Source organism: Dermacentor variabilis, chromosome 1 (assembly GCF_050947875.1).
Source record: "Dermacentor variabilis isolate Ectoservices chromosome 1, ASM5094787v1, whole genome shotgun sequence".
In the NCBI taxonomy this organism is placed as follows: domain Eukaryota; kingdom Metazoa; phylum Arthropoda; class Arachnida; order Ixodida; family Ixodidae; genus Dermacentor; species Dermacentor variabilis.
In genome coordinates, this window is record NC_134568.1 from 49,012,819 (window position 1) to 49,035,017 (window position 22,199).

Genomic DNA, 22,199 nt, shown 5'->3' on the forward strand with positions numbered 1-22,199 from the left:
CACTTGGCGGGGCAGATGTCGGAGCATGTAACAAGCGTGCATGCAGCTGTTGCGAGCAGGTGAGTGCTGGGAGTGTAGCGAGCGAGGAGGGAGTGTCACATCCATGTCACATCCACTCTGCTAAGAAAATGTCCAGTCTGTGCCAGGCAACTGTTTTCCATTAATTAGCCGGTTAAACATCATGCCACCTTCTTGTGTGTGACGTCATTAGTTACGTCATTACTTCCACTTTCTACTTCCAGGTTTTCAGGAATTTTGCCAGTCATGCTCACGTTACGGGTCTCTAAAGTCTGATTTTGTGCTTTGGTGTGTGGTAATCAGTGATCTTTAATTATTCCTGATACTTCACTAACTCAATTTGTAGCTAAACTTATGTTCTGATATCATATCTATATTGAAACCCAGGAATTTTATACTCTACTTTTTTCTCTTTTTTTTTTCTGATTTATTTAGGATTTCGTCCCCAGTCGTCTCAGGAGGTGAATCGGAATAGCTGTGCAAGAAATAAGTCACTCAACGCTCATGCCACTAATAAAATTTAAGAAACAAAAACAGGAACCATGTACACTTTTAGAAGGTCATGGAATAGGTCACTTATGCATCATGTTTCTGCTGCTTGGGGTGCCAAAGGTCATTTTTCATTACCTTTCGTGAAGAACCAAAAGTATATATCCACATTTAATGAGCAAAACAGGGCTCATTTTAGTCAATACGATAGGCTATCTTTCCATCAGCAGGATTATCTTGGTTCACGTCCTGAACAGTTGTCTGTCTCTTTAAATATTGCACAATAAGAAAACAGCTAAACACCGTAGCCCCACCAGCTCAACGAGCATCGGCACCTCGTGCACAACAATTCGCATTATGTAGATGTCAAATCCAGTTGAGTCTATCAAATTTTTTGTTAATTTGGATCGTGTGTTTTCTTGGTTAGTACATTTTCTTCTCAGGATTTTTTTTCTTTTTTAGAATGTGTAAACGAGGTTCTACTGTGTATTTATATGTGATTACAAGGTGTGGTAGGTATGGCTGATTGACTCATAGTGCCAAAACACCATTTGCTGGCTTAATAATCGAAGAACCAACTAGTGGTCATTACGCAACCCTTCATTACATAAGCTTGCCCTGCTCAAACGTCATGCTACCTTTTTTTACGTTTTCTTATTTTTCTTTCTTATCTCGGAAGTCTGTATGTCAGTCATTGACTGGCTGCAAGTGTTTGACTGTCTTGCTTTTTTTTCGTTCTTGCAGCATTCAGCGTGGGGAAGGGTGTTTTGGCAGGAGCATCGGCCTTTGGGCTGGGAGCCCTCTGCTACTATGGACTCGGCATGTCGAGTGAAGCAGGAGCCTTTGAGAGATCCATGTGAGTATTTGTTGGAATGAATCTCCATACAGCTGACTTGGTCTTGCTGTATATGCATGGAACGTGTGTGGCAGAGAAGAAAGGCGACGTGAGAAACTAGCTTGGACCTTTCCATTGCGTCGCATGTGCTCAATGCCCTCTCTAATGGCCTAGGCATCACCACATTAGCGTTTTGACAGCTGTACTTATGCACAATTCCTCACAAAATCATTGCAGAAACTGCAGCGCTTACTTGCACATTAGTAGAAATTAACATGCAAGGCAGAATGGTAGAGAGGAGAAGGCAGAGGAGGCATAGAATGGGTAGAACCGACACAGTCTCAAAACAAGTGAATAACAGCCTAGCCACTCTTCATTCGCAGTTCCAGTACGGGGGGAGTGCACGATAGGGAAAAGATGACGTGGAAAGCCAAGGAAATGCACGACAGCAGTTGTGGACAAACTGATGGTACGGTACGATACGTTTCTGCTATTCCTGTAAAATAAATGACATGCAGATTTGTCAAGCGGGCAACTGACGCAGGGCATGCAGATGCAAAGTTACATTAAAACATTGTAGGATCTAAGCCGAACTACGGAAGCGGTTGCACGTCGAATCAACACTTCTATGCCCGCTGCGGTAGCTCTGCGGTTATGGCATTGCTCGAGGTCATCAAAATTGATTCGGAGTCTTCCACTAAGATGTGCTTCATAATCCAATCGTGGTTTTAGCACTACAACCCCATAATTCAATTAAAGTTTAACACTTCTGCCACTATGCAATGTGCCACGTGAGGCAATGATAATGCTCAACCCTCTCGGAGATTATGAACATTAGCGCACAACAATGCCTCAAACAAACACGTCTCCCTTTGCGTTCTGTGTACTATGCAGACAAACAGCAGTAATGCATGCAAGGTAACATTGACATCAACTGATCTCTCTTCTCTTGTATTGGGCTAAACTATGAAGAAATTAAACATTCGCTGTCAAGATCACTGCCAATTATCGAAAGTCAAAGCAAACAGCACAGAAAGCTTCGCCTGCATCAATTCCCACACTGTGGGGGATCTGCATATTTTTTTTGTTTTTTTCTTTTAAAGCCTTTTATAGATTTGCATAGATGTGAAATATTAATTTTGTCTGTGCACTCCTCATCTAATATTGCGCTATAGTACTGAAACAAAATTAAATGTTGAGCTACATGGGTTGTTCGGTTGTTTTTGTGTATACCATTTTTAACACACTGATGACATAAACAGAGTTTAGGACATAAGTGAGTTTGAGAGGCCGTGGATGCAGTGTACTTAAAGGACACTAAAGGTAAACATTGAGTGCCTCTAAAATTTGATTGCCTTTCTAGAAATCTTGGATATTAGCTTTATGCCATTGTTGCTGCGTAGCTGCCACGTAGTTGCAGAGAAAGTAACTACTGAAGAGGCCACTCAATTCTTTTCTTTCACCACTGTCTCTGTATTGACCCCACGCAAGGAGAATCATTCTGGGAGTCTTGAAAGCAATGCATTTACTCACCAAGCCAAAATGGGAGAAGGGTGAAGATTCTGTGACACTTTTGCTTTTTTGCTCAGAGATGTGTGACAAAAGCAGGTTACTGTATGGGTGATTTTGAACAAGAAGCCTATTTTTGTTCCAAAACTTAATCTGTTTGTTCCCTTTCTTTTGCATTGCTTCCATTTTTGTCTGCCATGAGGCCTGAACTTTTGTTGAACCCAGGGCAAATAGTTGCAATTGTGAGACCTCGCACCCTCAGTGGTCATTTCTCCTTCGCATGGGGTCTCTGTTGTCACATTTCTTTCAGTTAAGAAATTTGTTGTTGAGTGTTGCATGAAAAAAACATTGCAGGGTGTGGCCAGAGTATGTGCGGCAGAGGGTGCGTGATACCTACACCTACTTTGGAGGTAGCATTGTCATCACAGCAGCTTCTGCATTGGCTGTGAGCCGGAATGCTGCCATGATGAACCTGGTGATGCGCAGCTCGTGGCTGGTGAGTTTGATGCGTGAGACAAAGCACCACTTTCACTCTTTTGCAGAATGATAATTTTCTGGGATATTGCTGTTGTAAAGCATGTGCTGGTAGGCTTAACTAGCACAGACAGGCATATGACCAAAGTATTTTGTGGGCAGGCATACTTTTTGGCCTTATTTTCATATAAATATATATAAATTGAGTGCCTCTCGGTGTGAAAAGCAGAAATACCATGACATCAGGAGCTTTTGTTTGATGCAGCGACACATTGGACTATGCATTACGCCATATGAAATTATTGGTGGAAGTATTCGTCGTAGGCACACTCGTAAAGCACCCTTAGTACAAGCTTGGCATAATTTACATTTTTCATTGCTAAACTTTACTTCCTCATCCAGGGGTGCTGGTGCACGTTTTTCATGATTGAATGGCAGTAAGAAGCTTCTGTGAAGTGTAGGCACGCATTCTGGTTCAGCTAATACGACGTGCTTATTGTGTTTGTGTGAATATCATGGTAGGGTAACTTTTACATTTTTAGGGGACTCTTAAACGAAAACATCGCATAAGAATTACAATGTGACCTGTTGCTGTGCACAGCTACCACACAGCCAAGGATTTGAACAAAATGCACTGACAGTTGTAAAATGAATGCCTCTGAGCTGTTAATTCCATCCCTTCTCCTTAACTCTTACCCATCCATAAACAGCACGACCAAAGCAGTCGGCTCCCCTTGCCAAATGCATTGTGCTGACTCTGTTACATCATGTTGCACTGTCTGGTGGTGTCTAGGCATGGCTTTCTTCTCCTTTTGTGTTGTAATTCATATTGATCGCCAAAGTTTTTGCCTCCTTGCATTGATGCAGGCCATAGGGGCAAGCTTTGCAGCCATGATTGGCACAGGCATGGTGGCCCGCTCGCTGCCCTACAGAGAAGGACTGGGGGCAAAACAGGCTGCCTGGGCCTTGCACTGTGGCGTCATGGGTGCCCTCGTGGCCCCCCTCTGCCTCTTGGGCGGGCCTATAATGATGAGAGCCGCATGTTACACTGCTGGCGTGGTGTCAGGCCTGTCCACGGTGGCTGCCTGTGCCCCGAGTGAGAAATTCCTCAACATGGGTGGGCCCCTGGCCATCGGACTGGGATTTGTTTTCGCCTCCTCTCTTGGTGCGTGCCTTTCTCTTGCTTCTTGGCATGTGTCTCTGGTCCCAGGATATGCATATAAGTAGACGGTGGAATTCACGTGACCACTCTTGGGAGCTGTCCGGGTTTCTTTAGCAAAGACAGCAAGATAAAGTGCTAAAACTAATTTTTACTGTCTTTATGTGCATTATCATTTGTGGAATGCTGGAACATAAAGAGTCATAGATACGAGCACCAGCCCTGGCAATGACCTCTTCTGATGCTTAGAGATATAGCTTAATTCTTGTCCTTGAGCTGGATTATTCGAAGATGTGAACATTACTAACATGTGAAATCAAAAAACATATTCAACTAAGTAATCAAAATTTACTGATTAACATCTTAACAAATTATTTTACGTCACATATTGCAATTAACGAATTGTAGCCTGTGGATTTGCAAGGCACATTCAGTTAAAATGACTCTCCAGGATGACACCAGCTTCGAGATGTTATTTCCCAAAGCATGGGTCAAAATACATGGACATTCCAGTTACTTTAGTGCTTCAATGCAAAGAAGGGCGTTTTGTTTAAAGAGTTAGTGGAGCGGCCATTTACGATGAGTTCGATAGTAAATATCTCTAAACTGGTGCAATTCTGGAAATTCATTCCAAGTGGATACACCTTGCCATCTACAATTAAAAAATTGCAAAATGTATCGTAAGGTAATTAATTCAGAAGTATGGGGTTTTTCTTGTGAAAGTAATATCCACGTGTCTGAATAATCCAGTTCAAGGACAGGAATTATGCTATCTGCCACAGGCGATATTTAAACGTCCCGGAAAACTTAAAATTGATCACATCATATACTCAATGTGCCTCCGCATTGCATGAGCATTCTCATGGAAGGAAAGAACAAACCCACTATATCTTAATGATAATTGCTGCCAACATCTTTACAGCGAAGCTGTATGTGTTGTTAGGATCGGCCAGCAGGGGTAGTGAAATTTCTAGCTTCTCTTGCCCTGCTGCAACGAATTGCTTTGCGAAGCCAACAGTGCACGCCCCTTGGACAGACTTGTGGCACTACCAAGGCGAGACACGTTTGCAGACTGAGTATTGTTTTTGTTCACTGCCGCCTCCTTCACAGACCACTGAGAGCAAGAAAACTTGTGGAAAAGGGTGTTCTAAGGCGTTCCCTCATGGACCCCGGTAACTGCCATGGTCGTTTGACAAAATGCCCCAGCTAACTGTGAGGTCAACCTAAGAACCAAGATGCACCAGCTCGAGTCAAGCGTGACAACCCGTATCTACTAAGACCCCTCCTTTCTGTGTGTTCAATGAAACAAGGGTGCAGGAGTGAGTGTGAACCTTCGCCCTCAAAGCTGGTCCTTCTACAACTTTGGACGCTGCAATTGGATGAAGTTTGGATGGCAGTTTCTCTGGCCTAGAGATTTAGGGAGCAGAGGGGGCTTTAAGCAACCGTTTTCGGCTTCTTTGTGTGCTTCACTTCAGTCATGCTAGACTTATGACGTGTAACATTCTCAACTCTTCACGTAGATACTGTACATAAGCCCAGTAGTACTCCTTGTTTTCGATGAGAGCAAGTTCCTCCTTTCAACTACATCCCTAGCGTGGATGAGTCTGATGACGGCATGGGCCAGCTACCACTTTTTACATGCCCGACCCCAACTCTTACAATGGCTAACTGATTCGTCCATCCGTCCTGTATTCCGAAAACTCCTCCGGCTCAACCCCATGCGCATGCGCAAAAAAGAGAGAGAGAGAGAGAGAGAGAGAGAGAGAGAGGCGCGCGATTGGCTGCACCAGTAGTGAGAAATGGGTAGGCCAAGCATTTTACGTACTCCTGAGGAGCAGGCAGCTTTTGATCTGCAACACTACAAGCAGAACCGGGAACAAGCTCGTCTACGCCGTGCCGATGCTGCAGCCTGGGCACCAGAACTGGCTCGTGCAGCCGAGCGCAAGCAGCAACTGCGTACCAAGGATCCGGCAGCCTACCAAGCCGTCATTTAATCAACCATCTGTATTAACCCAGTGATAAACAACCGGGCCGCATGTTTCAGCTTCGCTGGTTAACCATCTGTATGGAGTGCTTGGGTGGTGATTTTTAACCTGCAGCTAAGTTAAGCTTAGCCATTACAACAAGTGTAGATGCTTTGGTCAGACTCGGCATCATTAGATGGTGCCACCAGGACAATTCTCACATCTATGCATCCATTATTATATGAATGGCTGTGCATATGTGGAGAGGCTCTCTAATGAACTTTACAAAATTCACCTAAATCAGTGCAGAATTTGATCTCTCAAAAAACGACCATAACCAATTGTATGATTGCAAGGATTGCATATTAAGATATTCATAGAAAAGAGTACCCTTTCTGCCGAAGTTTACCGACTGAGAGTGAACAAAAAGTAACTGAAATTGGGCCGCTCCAAATGTTGCCAGAAAATTGATTGTTACATCTAAAAAATAGGGTTTTGTGTACATAAAGCTCTTTCAATCCCACAGAAAGACAACCTTGTACAGCCGACTTGCATTAATCATCCTTGACAGGACCAAGAGAACTCGTGAAATTATTTGACTTCGTCGGCCCTCGGAGAGAGCACTGAAACATGTGCGGCATGTGTGTGTGTAATACCATACCCCCTTCTCACAAAGGCAACCACGAGGTACGGATTGACTGGTCGAACGTTTTCCTCACCTAGGGAACTAGGGACCAATTAAGTGCTTATAAGCAGCGGTTGTCAGCTGCTACAGTGTGCTGGTGCTCGTCGTCGTGCTCTGTGCTCGAAATGTACTCGTGAGCTGTGTGCTCGATTGCTGTATGCTTCGTCTTGCGGACTCCATTTGGGAGTCACGCTAGACTGTCGATGTATCTCTTGTCTAAGATGTAAATAATGTAAATAAACCCTGTTCACCTAGTTCCTCCCAAGTTCCTCTCTACAACCTTCAACTCTTTCAAATGGTGGCAACGGCGAGATCGTCCGACAGCTCCTACATCTGGTTGACAGCGGTGGGATCGTCCGACGAATCTAATGATGTGAAATACAATAAAGCCTTTATACTAATTTCATAGCTTTTCCCAAGGTTGACAATGTCAGTCACATTTAGACAACAGTGAAGTGCAGAAAGTAAAAAAAATATAAGGCTGTAATGTGGATAGTGCTGCAGACAGCAGAGTGTTACTGCATGCCAGCATCATGATTCATCAGAGCGCGGAAGAGCCTCTTACATTTTTTAGGAGTTTCCAGAAGTTGTTCCAGTGACACTGGAGTTCTCTGTTTTACAGAAATTCCTGAGGGTTCTTCTCGGGTCACATGGAATTTCCTGAACATTATCCAGCAGTCAAGGGCTCATAATTGCTGTTCGCAGTAATTGAGTTGGAGAGAATTGGGCACTGGAGTTTGGCAATATTTCTTTCTTCCTCCCGCTTTCTCTTTCATTTCCATGCGTGGCAGATATCCCTGCCACAAATGTTGGGAGCGGTGCACTTATACTGTAGCACATGCTCAGGATTTCTACCGTGGGTCAAAAGTTTTTTCATGAATAAGTTCTTTTAAAAGCCAGCTGCAATGAAATTTCATGCAGGCTAAATTAGTAGTGAGTGAGAAGTATATACTATTAAAGCAATCTTGGCAGAGCTACATGGCTGGTAATCATTTTCTTGCCAGCCTTGAAATAGCACTTACGTAAACAATGTGCGTACAGTCGACGACTGATTTTTCGGACATGCCCTATAATTTGGACGCCTTCACAGCAGCGCCACGTACCCCGTGTTTAAGATTGTCTGAAATTTCAGATGCAGTCTGATTTTCTGGGCTTTTTACCATGACCACAGGTCCAAAGTGGCATTAATTGAAGCCATCACCACTGCCATTCTTATTTCACAGCCTCAAACGAACATTCTTGCATGCCGATCCGCTGGCAGCCATAGCCACCGCCGCTACAATGCTAGGCCTAACGTCTGTGTCGTTTGCTACCAAGCTTCTTTCTGTTTGGCGTTTTTCTTAGAATTCGCCGCTGTCAGCAGTGGTGCTGACTCTGCTTTGGTCATCCTCGCCAATGGCTTCGAAGTGTGAAAAGCACTGCAAGGGTCAAGCGTTCCATAATGCCAGTTCCCAAAAGTCAGCTTGCCACAATACAGTTGTATTATGAGGTAAAGCAAACGCAATGTATTGCGGTGAAGCATACTAAGAGTGGCAATAGGCACTGTCACGGGGTACAGTTCATAAGCTATAGTCCATGCACACCTGCTATCTCCTGTCATATTATGAGCACCAACGTGCCTAATAAGTGTGCTGGCAGGCCTTCGCTATTTCGGACATGCCTGTGCTCATTTGAGCCCTTCGGAGCAGTAAAAGGCGTGCATTCATTTCTTTGGACATTTTCACGGCCCTTAGGGTGTCCCAAAAAATCGACTGCACCTGGTGGTAAGTGGATCTGACATTAGTCCCAGCATGTTACCTCCGAGATTTTGCAGCGTGTTACAGGCTCGTCGGGCAGGCTTAATCTTGGAGGCCATGCCAAGGAACTGTGCGTTTGGGGTCGCAAGCATTAATGGCGGCATTTTCTTCACTTTTTGGTGTCGTAGATGTCTACTTTTGCTAGCTCTTCATAATGCATACACTTGTATTTCAAATGTAAAATTTTGCACGGAGTCTGCTTTATATTTGCACTATCTGAAATTATGATTTTTTAGGCAGTCCAAAATTTTTTTGCCTGTGGCCTTGAACTCCGTCCACAAAGCCCAAGGTATTGTTTACGTAACGCAGAGTTTAATGCCTCAGAATTGTCACTTAAGCACTATAATGGCCCTATAATAGCGACAGTGTTTTTGATTTGCTGGAGTGAGTTTTCATTTGTCAACAGTTCAGAAAACCATTCACTAATTACATAACTGATGAATTTTTACTCAAATAACATATTGTTTTGTTTTTTACAAATGTACCCTTCATGACCAGAAACAAAAGCAAACAAGTCCCGATTCTCCTTGATGTGGAATAGTGTTTAGGTGTTGTGGGGTAATTGAAATAAGTTCATACCAAATAAGTGCAGCAGTTGCTTAGGACATTGGTGAACTCCCTTGTAGCTAGATCAGAGAACCATGGGTGAATGTGTGCCTTCTTGGAGGGAATATCTAGCATTGTCAGTGTGGTCTGCCAGCACCTTCATCTCGCTAAAGCAGTGGAAGCAATTCTACTTCATTGTATTCGGAACAACAAATGCGACAATTACGAGAGAACCTTGATCAGGGTATGCCCTATGAGATCGTATTTTCTGCTGTATGTCTGAGCAGTCCAGTAAGTTGACAATGTTGGGCCCACTTACAAGTTGTGTTTCCACATATAGGCATGTAATATCTTGGGAACAGTAAATTAGATTGGTGATGTTGGCATGTTGTGTAGCTGACGGAAGTGTTAATGGGCTGATAATTAGGCAATTAAAATTTTTTTTGGCGTGTTCTCCCGCACTGCCATGTATTACGTGTGTTTTGTTCTGAGAAATGAAAGCTTGCACAGGCCACCTAACAGTGGTGCAATGTTTACAGAGTTGAGCTTTATTTTGCGAACTTATTTTGGATTATGTAAATGGTCCACGTATGATGGTGCATGCAGCTAATGTCTGTGGTTGTGGTGATAAAATTGTGTATACCCTGTATGTGGTACGAATGGCATGCACTGGTTTTTTTTTTTTTTTTTGGCCATGTACAACCATTGTTTTATTCTCTACGCACACTGTCTGAATTTGGCCCTCCTTCAATTTTCTAGGCTCAATGTTCCTGCCTCCCACCACAGCCCTGGGTGCTGGCCTTTACTCGCTGAGCATGTACGGTGGCTTGGTGTTGTTTGGCGGCTTCCTTCTCTACGACACGCAGCGCATTGTCAAGATGGCCGAGACGTACCCCTTGTATGCTGCACAGCCCTACGACCCAGTCAATGCGTGAGTGGGGCGTCTCTCAAAGTAGAGAGGCGGTATTGTGAATAAAATTTGGGATGTAATAGGAGAAATGGCAGTGCGTCATGACTCACCATTATGCTCACAGCGTTGAAGCTCTGTTTTGCAGTAGCCAACAGTGCACTACAGTGTAGCAGTTACTTTGTGTGAACTGTCTAATTCACAAGATCGACCTCGTTTCATTGGTCTTGCGAAGAATAGATTCAATGTTGTAAACACACATGCCTTAAAAAGACGCGTGGACATTTCACTGGAACTTGAGCTTTTGTTTTGATGCTCCATTCCAAGTATAATGAGCACATTGTAGGACGTTCACATTAAAAGAACGCCAAGGGGACAGAAACAAGAGGAACAAGTGATAAACATAAATGGTACTTGGAGATGATGCAATTATTCAAAATACAAATATACTACCATGTTACTTTTTAAAAAAAACTAATCTCTAGGCTCCTGTTTTGGTAGATATGCTACATGGCTAGTGAACATTAGCAGCAAGAACATTTCAAATGATAATATTGCTTATTAACTAAATATGCTAATCAACCATTTAATTACTAATTTTAGGGCACATGTATGAAGTTTGTGCAGTATTTTATTTCATTTATTAAGCACAAGTAATTTCCCCCTATGTTGTCCTTGGTGTCAGTGTTTGTTGGCTTGTTATAATATGACTATCAAGTCAGGCCCCTTTGTTCCTTTTCTTCTCATTCATTACATAACGAGGGTCTTGAATCTGGCAACATTGATGCCTTTGGTTAGCATGTGTGGGTTTATTGACCAGTTGCCTTCACCCAAAAAGATCATGTACTCGTGACGCCTGTGGCAGAAAGGATGTTCCACATCTGCTGCCAAGGTTTGCAAGTGGTGGCACTGGCTAACACTCCCAGGGTTAGTTGTGTTAGTAAAACATAAATATCCCAGAAAGTGGATGGGAAAACAGTGCCACATTAGCTCATTTGGTAAGTGTAATGCAAAAACATGCGATTGTTCCCTACATTGTTTTTTCATCCATCTTAACTGTAGCTGCGTTTTCCACATTACATGTTTGCAACCATTGCTGTTTCTAGCACTCTTTTCTTTCGAGGTCAATTTATGGAAGAAGTAAAAATTGTCTGTGTGAGAAATTGTAATTTTTAGATCATTAAAAAGATTCACTAAATAAGTTTTTAATTATTCACTCTGAAATTGCTGAATGCAAGCAGCAGTGAAGTCATGTCTGCTTAGTAGAAACCATAAGACAAGCATCACTCAGAAAACTAGTCCCCAAGGTCTGCTCATAAAGGAATTAGCTTTCCTGTTCCCCAAAAGGCTAGAGGAAGGGAAGGTTTGTGGAAACTGTTAACACTTTATTCATTGCACATAGAAAAAGATTTTTTTCTGCTGTTATATTTAAATGTGCAAAACACATTGAGAACGAACATAATCGGTGAAAAGAAAAAATATTTTGCTGAAGCTTCTTCAGCAATAGGGGGGAAACACCAGGCAGAAAACTGAAAGTGGGCTTCACCCCAAGCCACCCAAGACTTCGTTTGGAATTTGTATGGACAGCTCTCGTCATACAATGGACTCTCTTAAAACGGAACCTCAAAGAATCGGGGAAATTGGCTCCGTTTCTCAGGAATTCCCTTTGCTAAGAGACATTGCAGAGATGATTGCATGGATACAAAACCAACCAACCATGAGGATGGTGTTCCGTTTAAGAAATTTCTGTTTATCGAGATTCCACTATGTGTGAACCATAGGTGCACGTTTCATTTGCTTTACATCACATGTGCAACACCACTGCAGCTGGATATCTTGCCTTGGTAGTCTCCTCTGATGATGCTTTCTAGAGAGTGAATTTTTGTATGCCAAGCTTATTTCTCGTCCAGTGTTCCTGCTCTAAACTAACAAACAACACTTGCTACCTGTCATTCTGTGTTGGCTGAAGACATTTAGCTAGAAACTTGTTGCTCAGTACTGGAACTCGGCCAGAAAAAAATTTCATATGTTATGTTGCCCATAGACATCACTCGTCAATAAACGGTTAGCTGGAATGCCAATGTATTTTGCCGCACATTTTGCCAACAGATATCTTGAAAGTGAAGGCAGCACGAAACAACAAGGACAGAGATGTAGAATCGACGTCACGAGTGCTTACTCGCAATGAACAGTTTCTTTAAAAAAGAAAAAAACAAGAATTTAAGAGCAAGCAGAACGAACTCTACGGTGGTGCTACTCTTTTGATTTCTGTGAAGCAGATGCGACTTCACTACTGCTCGGATTCAGTTTTGAAATTGCAATGTGCCCTATAGCAAATAATTAAAAATTTATAATAAAAAAAATACTTGTTGGACAAGTAATCTCTGCCTCTACAGGTAATCCACCTGAATAGGTTGAATTGTGCTATATGCTCTATGCACTTTTTTTTTTCTTTTAGCCCCTTAACTGTCGATGACCAGTTATCTTGTCACGACAAAGTTGGCACTGCCTTGTAATTTTCACACGAAAATGAATAATACACAATGTATTTCGCTATTCTATCAACAAAGAGCAGTAAAAATGCTTTCAGCATTCCTGGTATCACATTTTCTATTTTTTTTTTAGAAAATAAAGAATGGCGAAATGAATGGTTGGTTTTAATAAAATTCACACTTCTCATCAAATTTTCGAAAAAAAATTTATTGTATTTGTAGGGTTAATCTGTTCAAATTAAAATTAACACGCACTGTACACTGTATAGACTTACAGGGACCAATGCTTTCTCATTTTTGCAGCTCTATCTCCATTTACATGGACACACTGAACATTTTCATCAGGATTGCCATGCTGCTGGCTGGTGGTGGTTCACGGAGAAAGTGAAACAGCAAGATTTAAAAGATATGATGGCTGTAAGCACACATGAAGTAGCAAAATTCTGTGCACTTGAAGAAAGAAGAGAAGGTACGTTGTGTGAAATAAATCCCTCTGCAATGCCTCCAAGTAGCAGGTTGCAATAAAACAGGTAACCATGTTCACTTTGCGTTTGTCGTTTCTTTTAAGCTAAAGTAGTACCTAGTAAGACAAACAGAAGAAATCTCCACTCACATTAGTTTAACATGGGGTCTTTATCAATGAACTTGAGGTAAACCAAATGCAGCCATTTTTCTTGCAGTGGAACTGAGATAAACATACAGGACTGGCTCTAAACTAACAACTGACATTAAGAAAGGGAGAATCAATGCAAAAGGCCAATGTGCGTTTGCATACGCTCAATCCAAGGCATTTTCCAGTAAATTTATTTTGCACTCAAAAAAAGGATGTATGGGTCGGATATGCAAGTTGTTTTTTCTAATTGGGGGGGGGGGAGGGGGGGGTTCCTTTATAAGCTCTCATATGCCCTCCTATTTCTTCTTTTTCGTCTTGTGTACCAACATTACAACTTGCATCTGTCTGCCCATGTAGGTCACGTGGATGCAGATCTTAGAGTGTGCACATGTGATTACATAAAAATTAGAAGGCACATGAGGTCATGGAAGCATTCAATGCTTTTTTTTTACCTTTTTAAGTGTGGAATAAATTTGCCAGAATATGCCGTCGAGTGTATGCACACACAAGTTGGTCTTTTGTGTTTATTATCTGTTCTTTAAAAAATTTCAGTTCAGTGCCTGTCCTTTGACCTTATGTGGGCTTAAGTTCCTTTTGAACTGAAAGCAAAATTAATATCAACCACCTCACTCAACTGTCCACTTTGCAACTACAGTCAAATGCCTTCATAACATATCTCAGTTTTTCTTCTTTTATGTAGCTCACTTTGTCATATTTGCACCCTCTAGATCATGTAATAAGACATTAAGCATGTTAAAATAAGCCATGATATGTTCAAGGTATTCATAATAGTTAATTTCAGGGCACATTTAGTAAAAACCGTAGTGTTCACTTGATGAAGTAGTCTGCTGCTGATCTGACATTGTCGAGACTGTGTGTGCTCAGCTGAAAGTCGTGGCAGGGGTGTAACTGAAATGCTGCTACTGCCCTCACTTGGCGTCATCACTTTCTTACCTTGATTATTGGCACTGTCTTTTGGGTTCACAAGCTTCCTTATTCTTAATGGTATCAAAGATGTCATTGGTCATGGCCTCCGAGCATGTAAGGAAGGACATCATGTCAACCGAGATCTACTTGTTGACAATTATGCCTTCCATCTCTCCTGCCTCATTCAAACGCACCCCTCTCCCTTACACGCACTGGACCGCTTCACTCCAAGAGCTAGCCCGTATGTTGGCCACCAGCAAGTCCTCATAAAATACAATTGGTTCAGGCAACCGGACTCTGTACCACAACAGGAGACCCATCTAGACTCCAACAGTGATGACTTGGTCTCGGAGTGGTTCAGAAATAGCTTCTCATGGCACAGTATGCGAGTGCCAAGGTTTTGCACATGTTAAAACAACTGTTTGCATGTATGTGTTCATATATGTTTCAAAGTATGTTTCCATGCATGTTTGTTATAAATTATTGAAATCTGATCAGGCATACTTGCAGCACAATACTGCAAGTGAAGTGCAAAGGCACAGACTGAGGGTGCAACACATGTGCTGTGTTGTACCCTCTGTCTGTCCCCGTTTCTTGCACTTCACTTGCATGCCGCACCAACAAGGCCAAATTTATACCCTTCTCAAGTTTATAACACAACTTCATTGGAAATTGTATATATGTACTTGCAATATAAGAGAAAAATTTGGCTAGCCAAGTTTGCCTCTTTTTTTATAGGGGGCATTTCATAATGATGGTGTTTGTTGTAAAGTTGTTTGACTGAACTATCTGAACATGCAACACAGACTATTCATTACTGCTTTTGTTTCCATAAGGCCACATTGCATTAAAATTTCTCCATGGCTTAGTGACTGGTAAAACAAAGCTGCTGGTTCAGGGTACCTGAAAGGAGGCTTATTGAAATTTCCACTTTCGTTTCCAAGGCTATATAGGGAAATCGAGTTAGCCTGAAGCTAAAGCTTCCTCTAGCTCGCGTGTTGCTCTTTAGTGTCCAGTGCCCCAAAGCAAAAGCTGGGCTACGAGGTGTGGCGCAGTGAGCAAGGGAGCTCTGGACATTGACCTTGAAGTGTGAACCTAAACCTAAAGGCACGAGCATTTGTGTTACACCAGTATAATTTGCCCATCACAGCTGGGAATCCAATCACATGCACAACCCCAAACAGAATGCCATAGCTCAGCAATTCTTAAACTTCCAGCCAAAGTCAAATGGCATATTTGCTGCATCATAAACAGTATGGGGAGCACAAAAGTTACTGGCTAGTGTAAACCACACTCCCATCCTACTCCTGAACAAAATAGACACTGGAGTGGAGCTGTATTTTTCATGCTTTCAATAGGCACGTGACTACTTGGTCTTGTTGCAAATTTCAGCACTTCATAGAGTAACACATTGCAGATTTTTTTAGAGATCTCTGTGCCATAACCATGGGCACTTGCACCATGGTTCATTAGTAAGTACCCTGCAATTTCCAGTGTGCTTTAGTTAGATTGGCGTTTCTAGTTAAAGGATGAAGACTTGCCATACACAAAGGAAAACATAATGTAGGAAGGCAACAACTTTGAATAATTCATTTATTAGTGCACTTCCATAACCAAAGCATTTTTGGTTGCCTGCTGCTGGATGGATGTTTCAAGTATATTGCGGGACTAATGCCATAACAATGCAATTGCCATAGTGCACTGAGAAATCTCTCCAGGCGTGTGCAACACCAATATGTGCAACAATGTAGATTTTACTCCCTTCAAATCTTGTTTCAATGCTTTATTGCTTTGTCCCTTTGAGTCTAACATCAAGACAACACAAGTCATAAAAGTTCAAATAATTTATTTTGGTAGTATGTTCGATAGAAATGGTGAAGAAGCAGCAGTAAGAGTCGCACCCCATCCTCCTCTTTTTTTCAACCCAAACCAGCTGGGAACGAAGGCTTTATGGGTGGCACTTTCTCGAGCCAAATTCAACTCTCTGCTTCTAACAAAACCTCAAGAAAACCTGCCTAGTTAAACATACCAGAACCAAACTTGCAGCAGCTCTTTCCATGTCTTTCGTTTAGTGTTTTGGCATGGAAAAAAAAATGCACCACATTTCAGCCAGCAACACATACATTTGTTCACGAAACAAATACTGTCTGCTCTTAAAAAAAATTAATTTACTGCAAACGTGCAACCATGCATAATCTTAAAACAAAACAATGACACCAGTGCAATTAAAGACTGGGGGCAAGTCACAGGAAAACAAAAGCTTGATCGTGTTGAAATAAAATGATCCAACAAAGTTTGCATTAACTGGTATCATCGATGTCAATTAATGCTTGTGTGCACCACGACTGCAACCCTTCCCTAATGTTGCTGTTTGTGACACGATTAATAACTGACAGCTGTCACGTGAGAGAAGGTTCGAAATGGCAGCAGCAACCTGCCATTTTGTATTTTAGTATATGTGTGATCAACTTTATGTGAAAGCCGGTCATCTATGTGTTAGAAACTTCGCACTAAAGCCAGTCATAAGCATTAAACAATGTACACAATATGTCGAGAGGCTATGGGAGACAAAAGTACAAATGAAGATCTAACCATTATCACAATGTGCTGAAACTGTAGACCAAGTCACCAACAATGGCGATGTAGTCTTCTGTGGAGATATGCCAGTTTTGGACACCTCTTGAGCTCTAAAAACCGTTCCAATGCCAATGTTCCAACCAAGAATCTCGAAAAAGCACCACTGGCAATAGCACCATAATATATGGCATTAGTAGCCTGGCCAACAGTTCTGCTGCCTTTTCACAGGCCGCTATCTAAGTAGATAACTGTAGTGACCATCCTACACATTCATTTACAGCACTTTCTTCCATGTAACTTGGGTTTCTGCTAAAAAAAAATGCATAGGTAGCCACGTGTGCCGACAAAATACACAGTTCTGATAAGCTCGAACACTGTTCTACAGAGTCCAACATAGCATTAGGATGCATTGCTGGCATTCAAGACAACACACATTGCACCTACAACAGCTGCAAGGAAAAAGATGTACAACTTAAGCTTGTACAAACAACAGCTTACTGCAATCACATGCACTGACTAAAGTTATGTACAGTATATTACAATTATAAGAAAAAAAACTATCAAAAATGGGCAGTTTGCCTCTGCAGTTGTAGCCAGCCACATAACAGGGCGCCACTTAGTATTAATCTTTGGACGTGTAAACCGGATTGGAGACAGAGACAGGTTCACACAAGTTGCAGCTAAGAGAAGCATCGCGAGCACAATTGCACGCAGCAACTTGGATTACCCCTCCGCTGTTCTTCGGTTCAATCACAGCGGTTGGTAAGTGGTGCTGGTGGTGATGCATTGCCATTCTTGTGATTGCACACAGCGCACACACACACACCACGTCAAGTCACGTCACAATGTCAATGCTTGGCACTTGTGTTGCGAGAAGTAGGGTTTTCACAGTCGTTCTTTCACTGGCCAAGAGTGGGCAGCAGTGAGAATAAGTTGTTGCTGTTGTTGCGGGGACAAGGGTCGAGCAGCTGTTCTTGTCCCAAAGCTGTGATCGGGTTTGTCTGAAATTGTAGAGAGATATGTCAGTCACAGTGGCACAGCAGCAAGTAGGTGCATGTCAGCACATATGCTGTCAGCCAGCCATTGGTACGTTAACCAGGAAAGCTACACTAATGCACCAGTCATGTTCCCTGTACTCGCAGACTTTCACAACTAGCACCACCTTCAGGTATTTCATACTATTTTGTATTGGCTGCCAGACAATTGGAGCACATGTTGAAATATTAGTGTTATCACAGCCAATTATCTGGTTGGCATATCACTGCAGCTGCTGTTAAACTGTACCTGATGGCAGCATAACAAATTACGGAGGCAAAGTGTGCACGAGTAGGATCACTCCCGAGAGTAGTCCTGCATTCCCATCTGCATTAGTAAGCCGGGGAAAATAAAAAATATAGAATTTTTACAACAGCAAAACAAAGGAAAGGTGCCAATGAGTGTTAAACTTGACTTCTTTTTCGGTTTTTCTCTTCCAATTTGAGTAAATGTGAAACCATTGCACATGAAAGCTACAGTGATTCAGTATCTGTTCCAAGAAAGCAAAAGTGCTGTAAGGTTATGCTGGATTACTTGGCATAGTAACACACATTCAGACACTCCTCCCCCTATCTTTCCCTTCATTGCCACAGAAAGTTGTCCACAAGTATAGAAATCAGCATGCCAGTTAATGGCATAGTATGTTTGGTTGAGGGGCCACCTCGTGTTTGCAGACTACCAACGGGTTGTCAAGTGCTCTGCAAGTGACCGTCACAGTTTGCCCCTTTTCAACCCCATCCACCAACCACTTCCAGCACACCTCTCATCAGAGGCAGCATAACAGCAGCTCTAATTATATGCTAACCAGATATTTGGCTGCGACAATACTAATATTTCAAAAAAGTGCTCCAGTGTATGCAGCCAATACAAAATAGCATGAAATACCTGGAGATGGTGCTAGTTGTGAGAGTTACTATACTGACCTTCACCAAAGGTCCCAAAACAGTCATTGACTATGGGACCTCCTTTTGTATTTCATATTTGCCAAAACTCGTAACCACTTCGTGAAGCAATAACTTGAAATTGAAAAATAGCACTTGCGACTGCGATTCCAAAGTTATAATCGAACATGCTACCATTCTATTCATCGTCATCATCATCAGCCTAGTTACGCCCACTGCAGGGCAAAGGTCTCTCCCATACTTCTCCAACTACCCCGCCCATGTACTAATTAGCTATGCTTAAAATATTGTTGAGTTCTCCAACGCCAATGGCATCAAATTTTTACTCCTCAGTATTACTCTATTTGATTACAGTTATTAGGTAAAAATTGTTCAAGTGGGATAACACACCATGAATTATGCCACAAACAGTTCCACAACATGTAGGAGTGGAAGATGGATGCTCCTTGCAGAACCTGAACTAAACATGTGCAAAAATTCCGCACATATTTGAATACTGCAACAGCAGAAAAGATTGTGTAGTTTGACTTCCTCAGTTTGCCATTAGCATTGGTTGACAGTAACACAGCACAAAATGCTTCAGAGTACAAAAGACATGAGACAAGTAATATAATTTGCAAGTGCAGAAGCAAATGTAAATTTGGCTTGCAGAAATGCGCACAATAATATTATATATATATATATATATATATATATATATATATATATATATATATATATTGGTGGAGTGTGCTCTTCGGTCCTCCATCCTCTGACTCCCCGTTCAACCTCCTGGAGCTTCGATCGGGTTGCTGATTGTGCCAGCTGTCCGCCAGCATGTCGCAGGACGAGCCAACAGGCACTTCTACTTCCACCATCTCGGCCTCGGCTACCCCAGCCTCTCCGTATTGGGTTGTCAGTGGGCACCAGCGTGATCCCCATCTGTTTGCTGGACTTCGCGGTGAAGACGTCGAGGATTGGCTGGACGACTATGACCGAGTGAGTTCGGCTAACCGTTGGGACGATGCGTCTAAGCTACGTCACGTCGCCTTTTATCTGACAGGAGTAGCGAAGACTGTTTTTCAACCATGAGGTTGATTTCACGAACTGGGGCGCTTTCAAACAGCAGCTCCGCCAAATCTTTGGCACACCGGTTGTTCGTTCCACCCTCGCAAAAAAGACGACACCCGCAAGCAACAACTCGGGGAATCTTATACGTCGTACATCGAGGATGTGCTTGCTCTTTGTCAGCGCATGAACACGGCCATGACCGAATCTGACAGGGTTCGCCACATCCTCAAAGGCTTCAGAGCTATTGCTTTCAATGCTTTAGCCATCAAGAACCCCGCCACCGTCGCTGATATCGTCGCTACTTGCCAGCGCCTCGACGAACTCGAATCAGTACGGCTGCAACCACACACCACTGCACACACTACCGCCGACGACCCTACGTTACGAGCAATGATACGCGCAATAATTCGAGAAGAGCTACAGTATCTTGGCTTAGCCGCAGGGCCTATGCCTTCTCATGCCCCGGCTACCAATCTGCGAGATGTTATCAAAGAGGAATTGGCGTACATGGCTGGTGCAGCGTACACGGTCCCTCTAACCCCTACGACCCCACCAACGTACGCACAAGTAGCCGCAGTCAATCCAGTCGTTGTTCCACCGATGCCTCCAAAACCAACACCGGCCCACATGGCTTCCATGACTACCAGTGCACCTACCCAAACCAGCTATCCGCAGTGGCGTCCTCCTCGTCCCATCTGCTACTACTGCGGCTATCGTGGTCACATAGCACGCTTTTGCCGAAAGCGCCAGCAAGACGAGCGTCGCGGATATGACGTATACGAACGGGATGACTTTTCGCCCGGAGCTACTTTCCAACGTCTAGGGAGCTTCCATGACCAACGCCGTCCTTATGGTCCACCGCGCGGCCACTCTCCATCGCCTACTGTGGCATCCGAGACTGCTCAGACGTACCGTCCTGCGAGACGCCGCTCGCCGTCACCCCTTCGCCGCTCTACATCCCCACTGAGACCTGCTTCTGAATTCGCCGATCGTCGTCCGGAAAACTGAATTATGCAGCTTTTGGAGGAAAAGCTGCATCAAACGACAGGACAGAAATTCCTCCATCGCGTCCGTGCAATATGATATTGGTTGTAGTAGAAGGTGTACAAGTAGAAGCTTTGATAGACACTGGTGCTAGTGTTTCAGTTATTCACTGTGAATTGTGTTCGCGACTTCGGAAAGTTACGACCCCCTATGATGGACCTACGCTACTCGCTGCTCAAGGGGCTGCCATTCGACCTATCGCCATGTGCACTGCTCGTATTTCCATCGATAGACTTCTGCATTACGTACAATTTGCAGTGCTAAGTTCGTGTGCCCAGCAGCTCATATTGGGATAGGATTTTCTTTCTACGGCCTCCGCCTCCATCTGCTGCGGGCAACGCATTCTCCACATGACCGACACGACCTATTCACTTCATGCAGATGACACACCACTTCACTTGCTTGCTGCAGAAGATACCGCGCTACCTCCTCGCCATCAAAGCATCGTTACCATCACGTCTGATGTCATTGAATGCGGCGACATGCTCGTATTACCATCTGCACACTGTCTTGCAAGAGGGATAGCCTTTGCATCAGGACTGGTTCGGTTTGATCATAGCTCTGCACTTCTCTATGCTACAAACCCGACATCAGAAAAGATTCTCATCCCTAAAGGCACTACATTGACTTGCGCCGCTGAATCGGAGTCTATATCGGTTGTTTCCATTAAACCAGCTTCCCCTGAAGTTCCTTGTACCGGACGGGCTGCATCTCCTTCAGCTCTTGCAGCTGCCATCAGTTCCGACCTGACACCGTCGCAGTCACAACAATTGCTTGCTTTGCTCCAAAAACATGAAGCTTCGTTTGACGCACATTCAGCTTCGTTGGGAAAGACTTCGATTACGACACATCGGATAGAGACAGATGGTACATCCATCGTGCGCTGTAGACCATATCGCGTATCGCTATCCGAGAGAAAAGTCATTGACGAGAACGTCACTGACATGCTTCAACGGAACATAATACGCCCCTCTGCTAGCCCTTGGTCTTCCCCGTTGTTTTGGTTAGAAAAAAAGACGGCTCTGTTCGATTTTGTGTCGACTACCGAGCACTTAACAAGATCACGCACAAGGATGTATACCCTATGCCGCGAATAGACGATGCCCTGGATTCCCTACAGGGTGCCGAGTACTTCTCCAGCATCGATCTGCGTTCTGGCTACTGGCAGATACCTATG

At 43.3% G+C, this 22,199-nt stretch overlaps 2 protein-coding genes across 7 annotated transcripts in view; one reads left to right on the forward strand and one right to left on the reverse strand.

The window, feature by feature from the left end:
- LOC142577388 (growth hormone-inducible transmembrane protein-like) overlaps positions 1-13,417 on the forward strand; it is a 32,093-nt gene extending 18,676 nt beyond the window's left edge. For all 3 annotated transcript variants that reach the window (XM_075687097.1, XM_075687095.1, XM_075687096.1), the window contains 5 exons: positions 1,252-1,363; positions 3,206-3,347; positions 4,193-4,490; positions 10,235-10,406; positions 13,178-13,417. In XM_075687097.1, coding sequence (XP_075543212.1) covers positions 1,252-1,363; positions 3,206-3,347; positions 4,193-4,490; positions 10,235-10,406; positions 13,178-13,262 — 809 coding nt within the window. In that variant the 3' untranslated portion in view covers positions 13,263-13,417. The remainder of the gene's footprint in view (positions 1-1,251; positions 1,364-3,205; positions 3,348-4,192; positions 4,491-10,234; positions 10,407-13,177) is intronic.
- A 2,826-nt stretch (positions 13,418-16,243) lies between these two features.
- The window catches only part of LOC142577340 (SH2 domain-containing protein 4A-like), a 419,980-nt gene continuing 414,024 nt past the window's right edge, over positions 16,244-22,199 (reverse strand). For all 4 annotated transcript variants that reach the window (XM_075687094.1, XM_075687091.1, XM_075687093.1 and 1 more), the window contains one exon: positions 16,244-17,992. In XM_075687094.1, the coding sequence (XP_075543209.1) occupies positions 17,891-17,992 (102 nt within the window). In that variant the 3' untranslated portion in view covers positions 16,244-17,890. The remainder of the gene's footprint in view (positions 17,993-22,199) is intronic.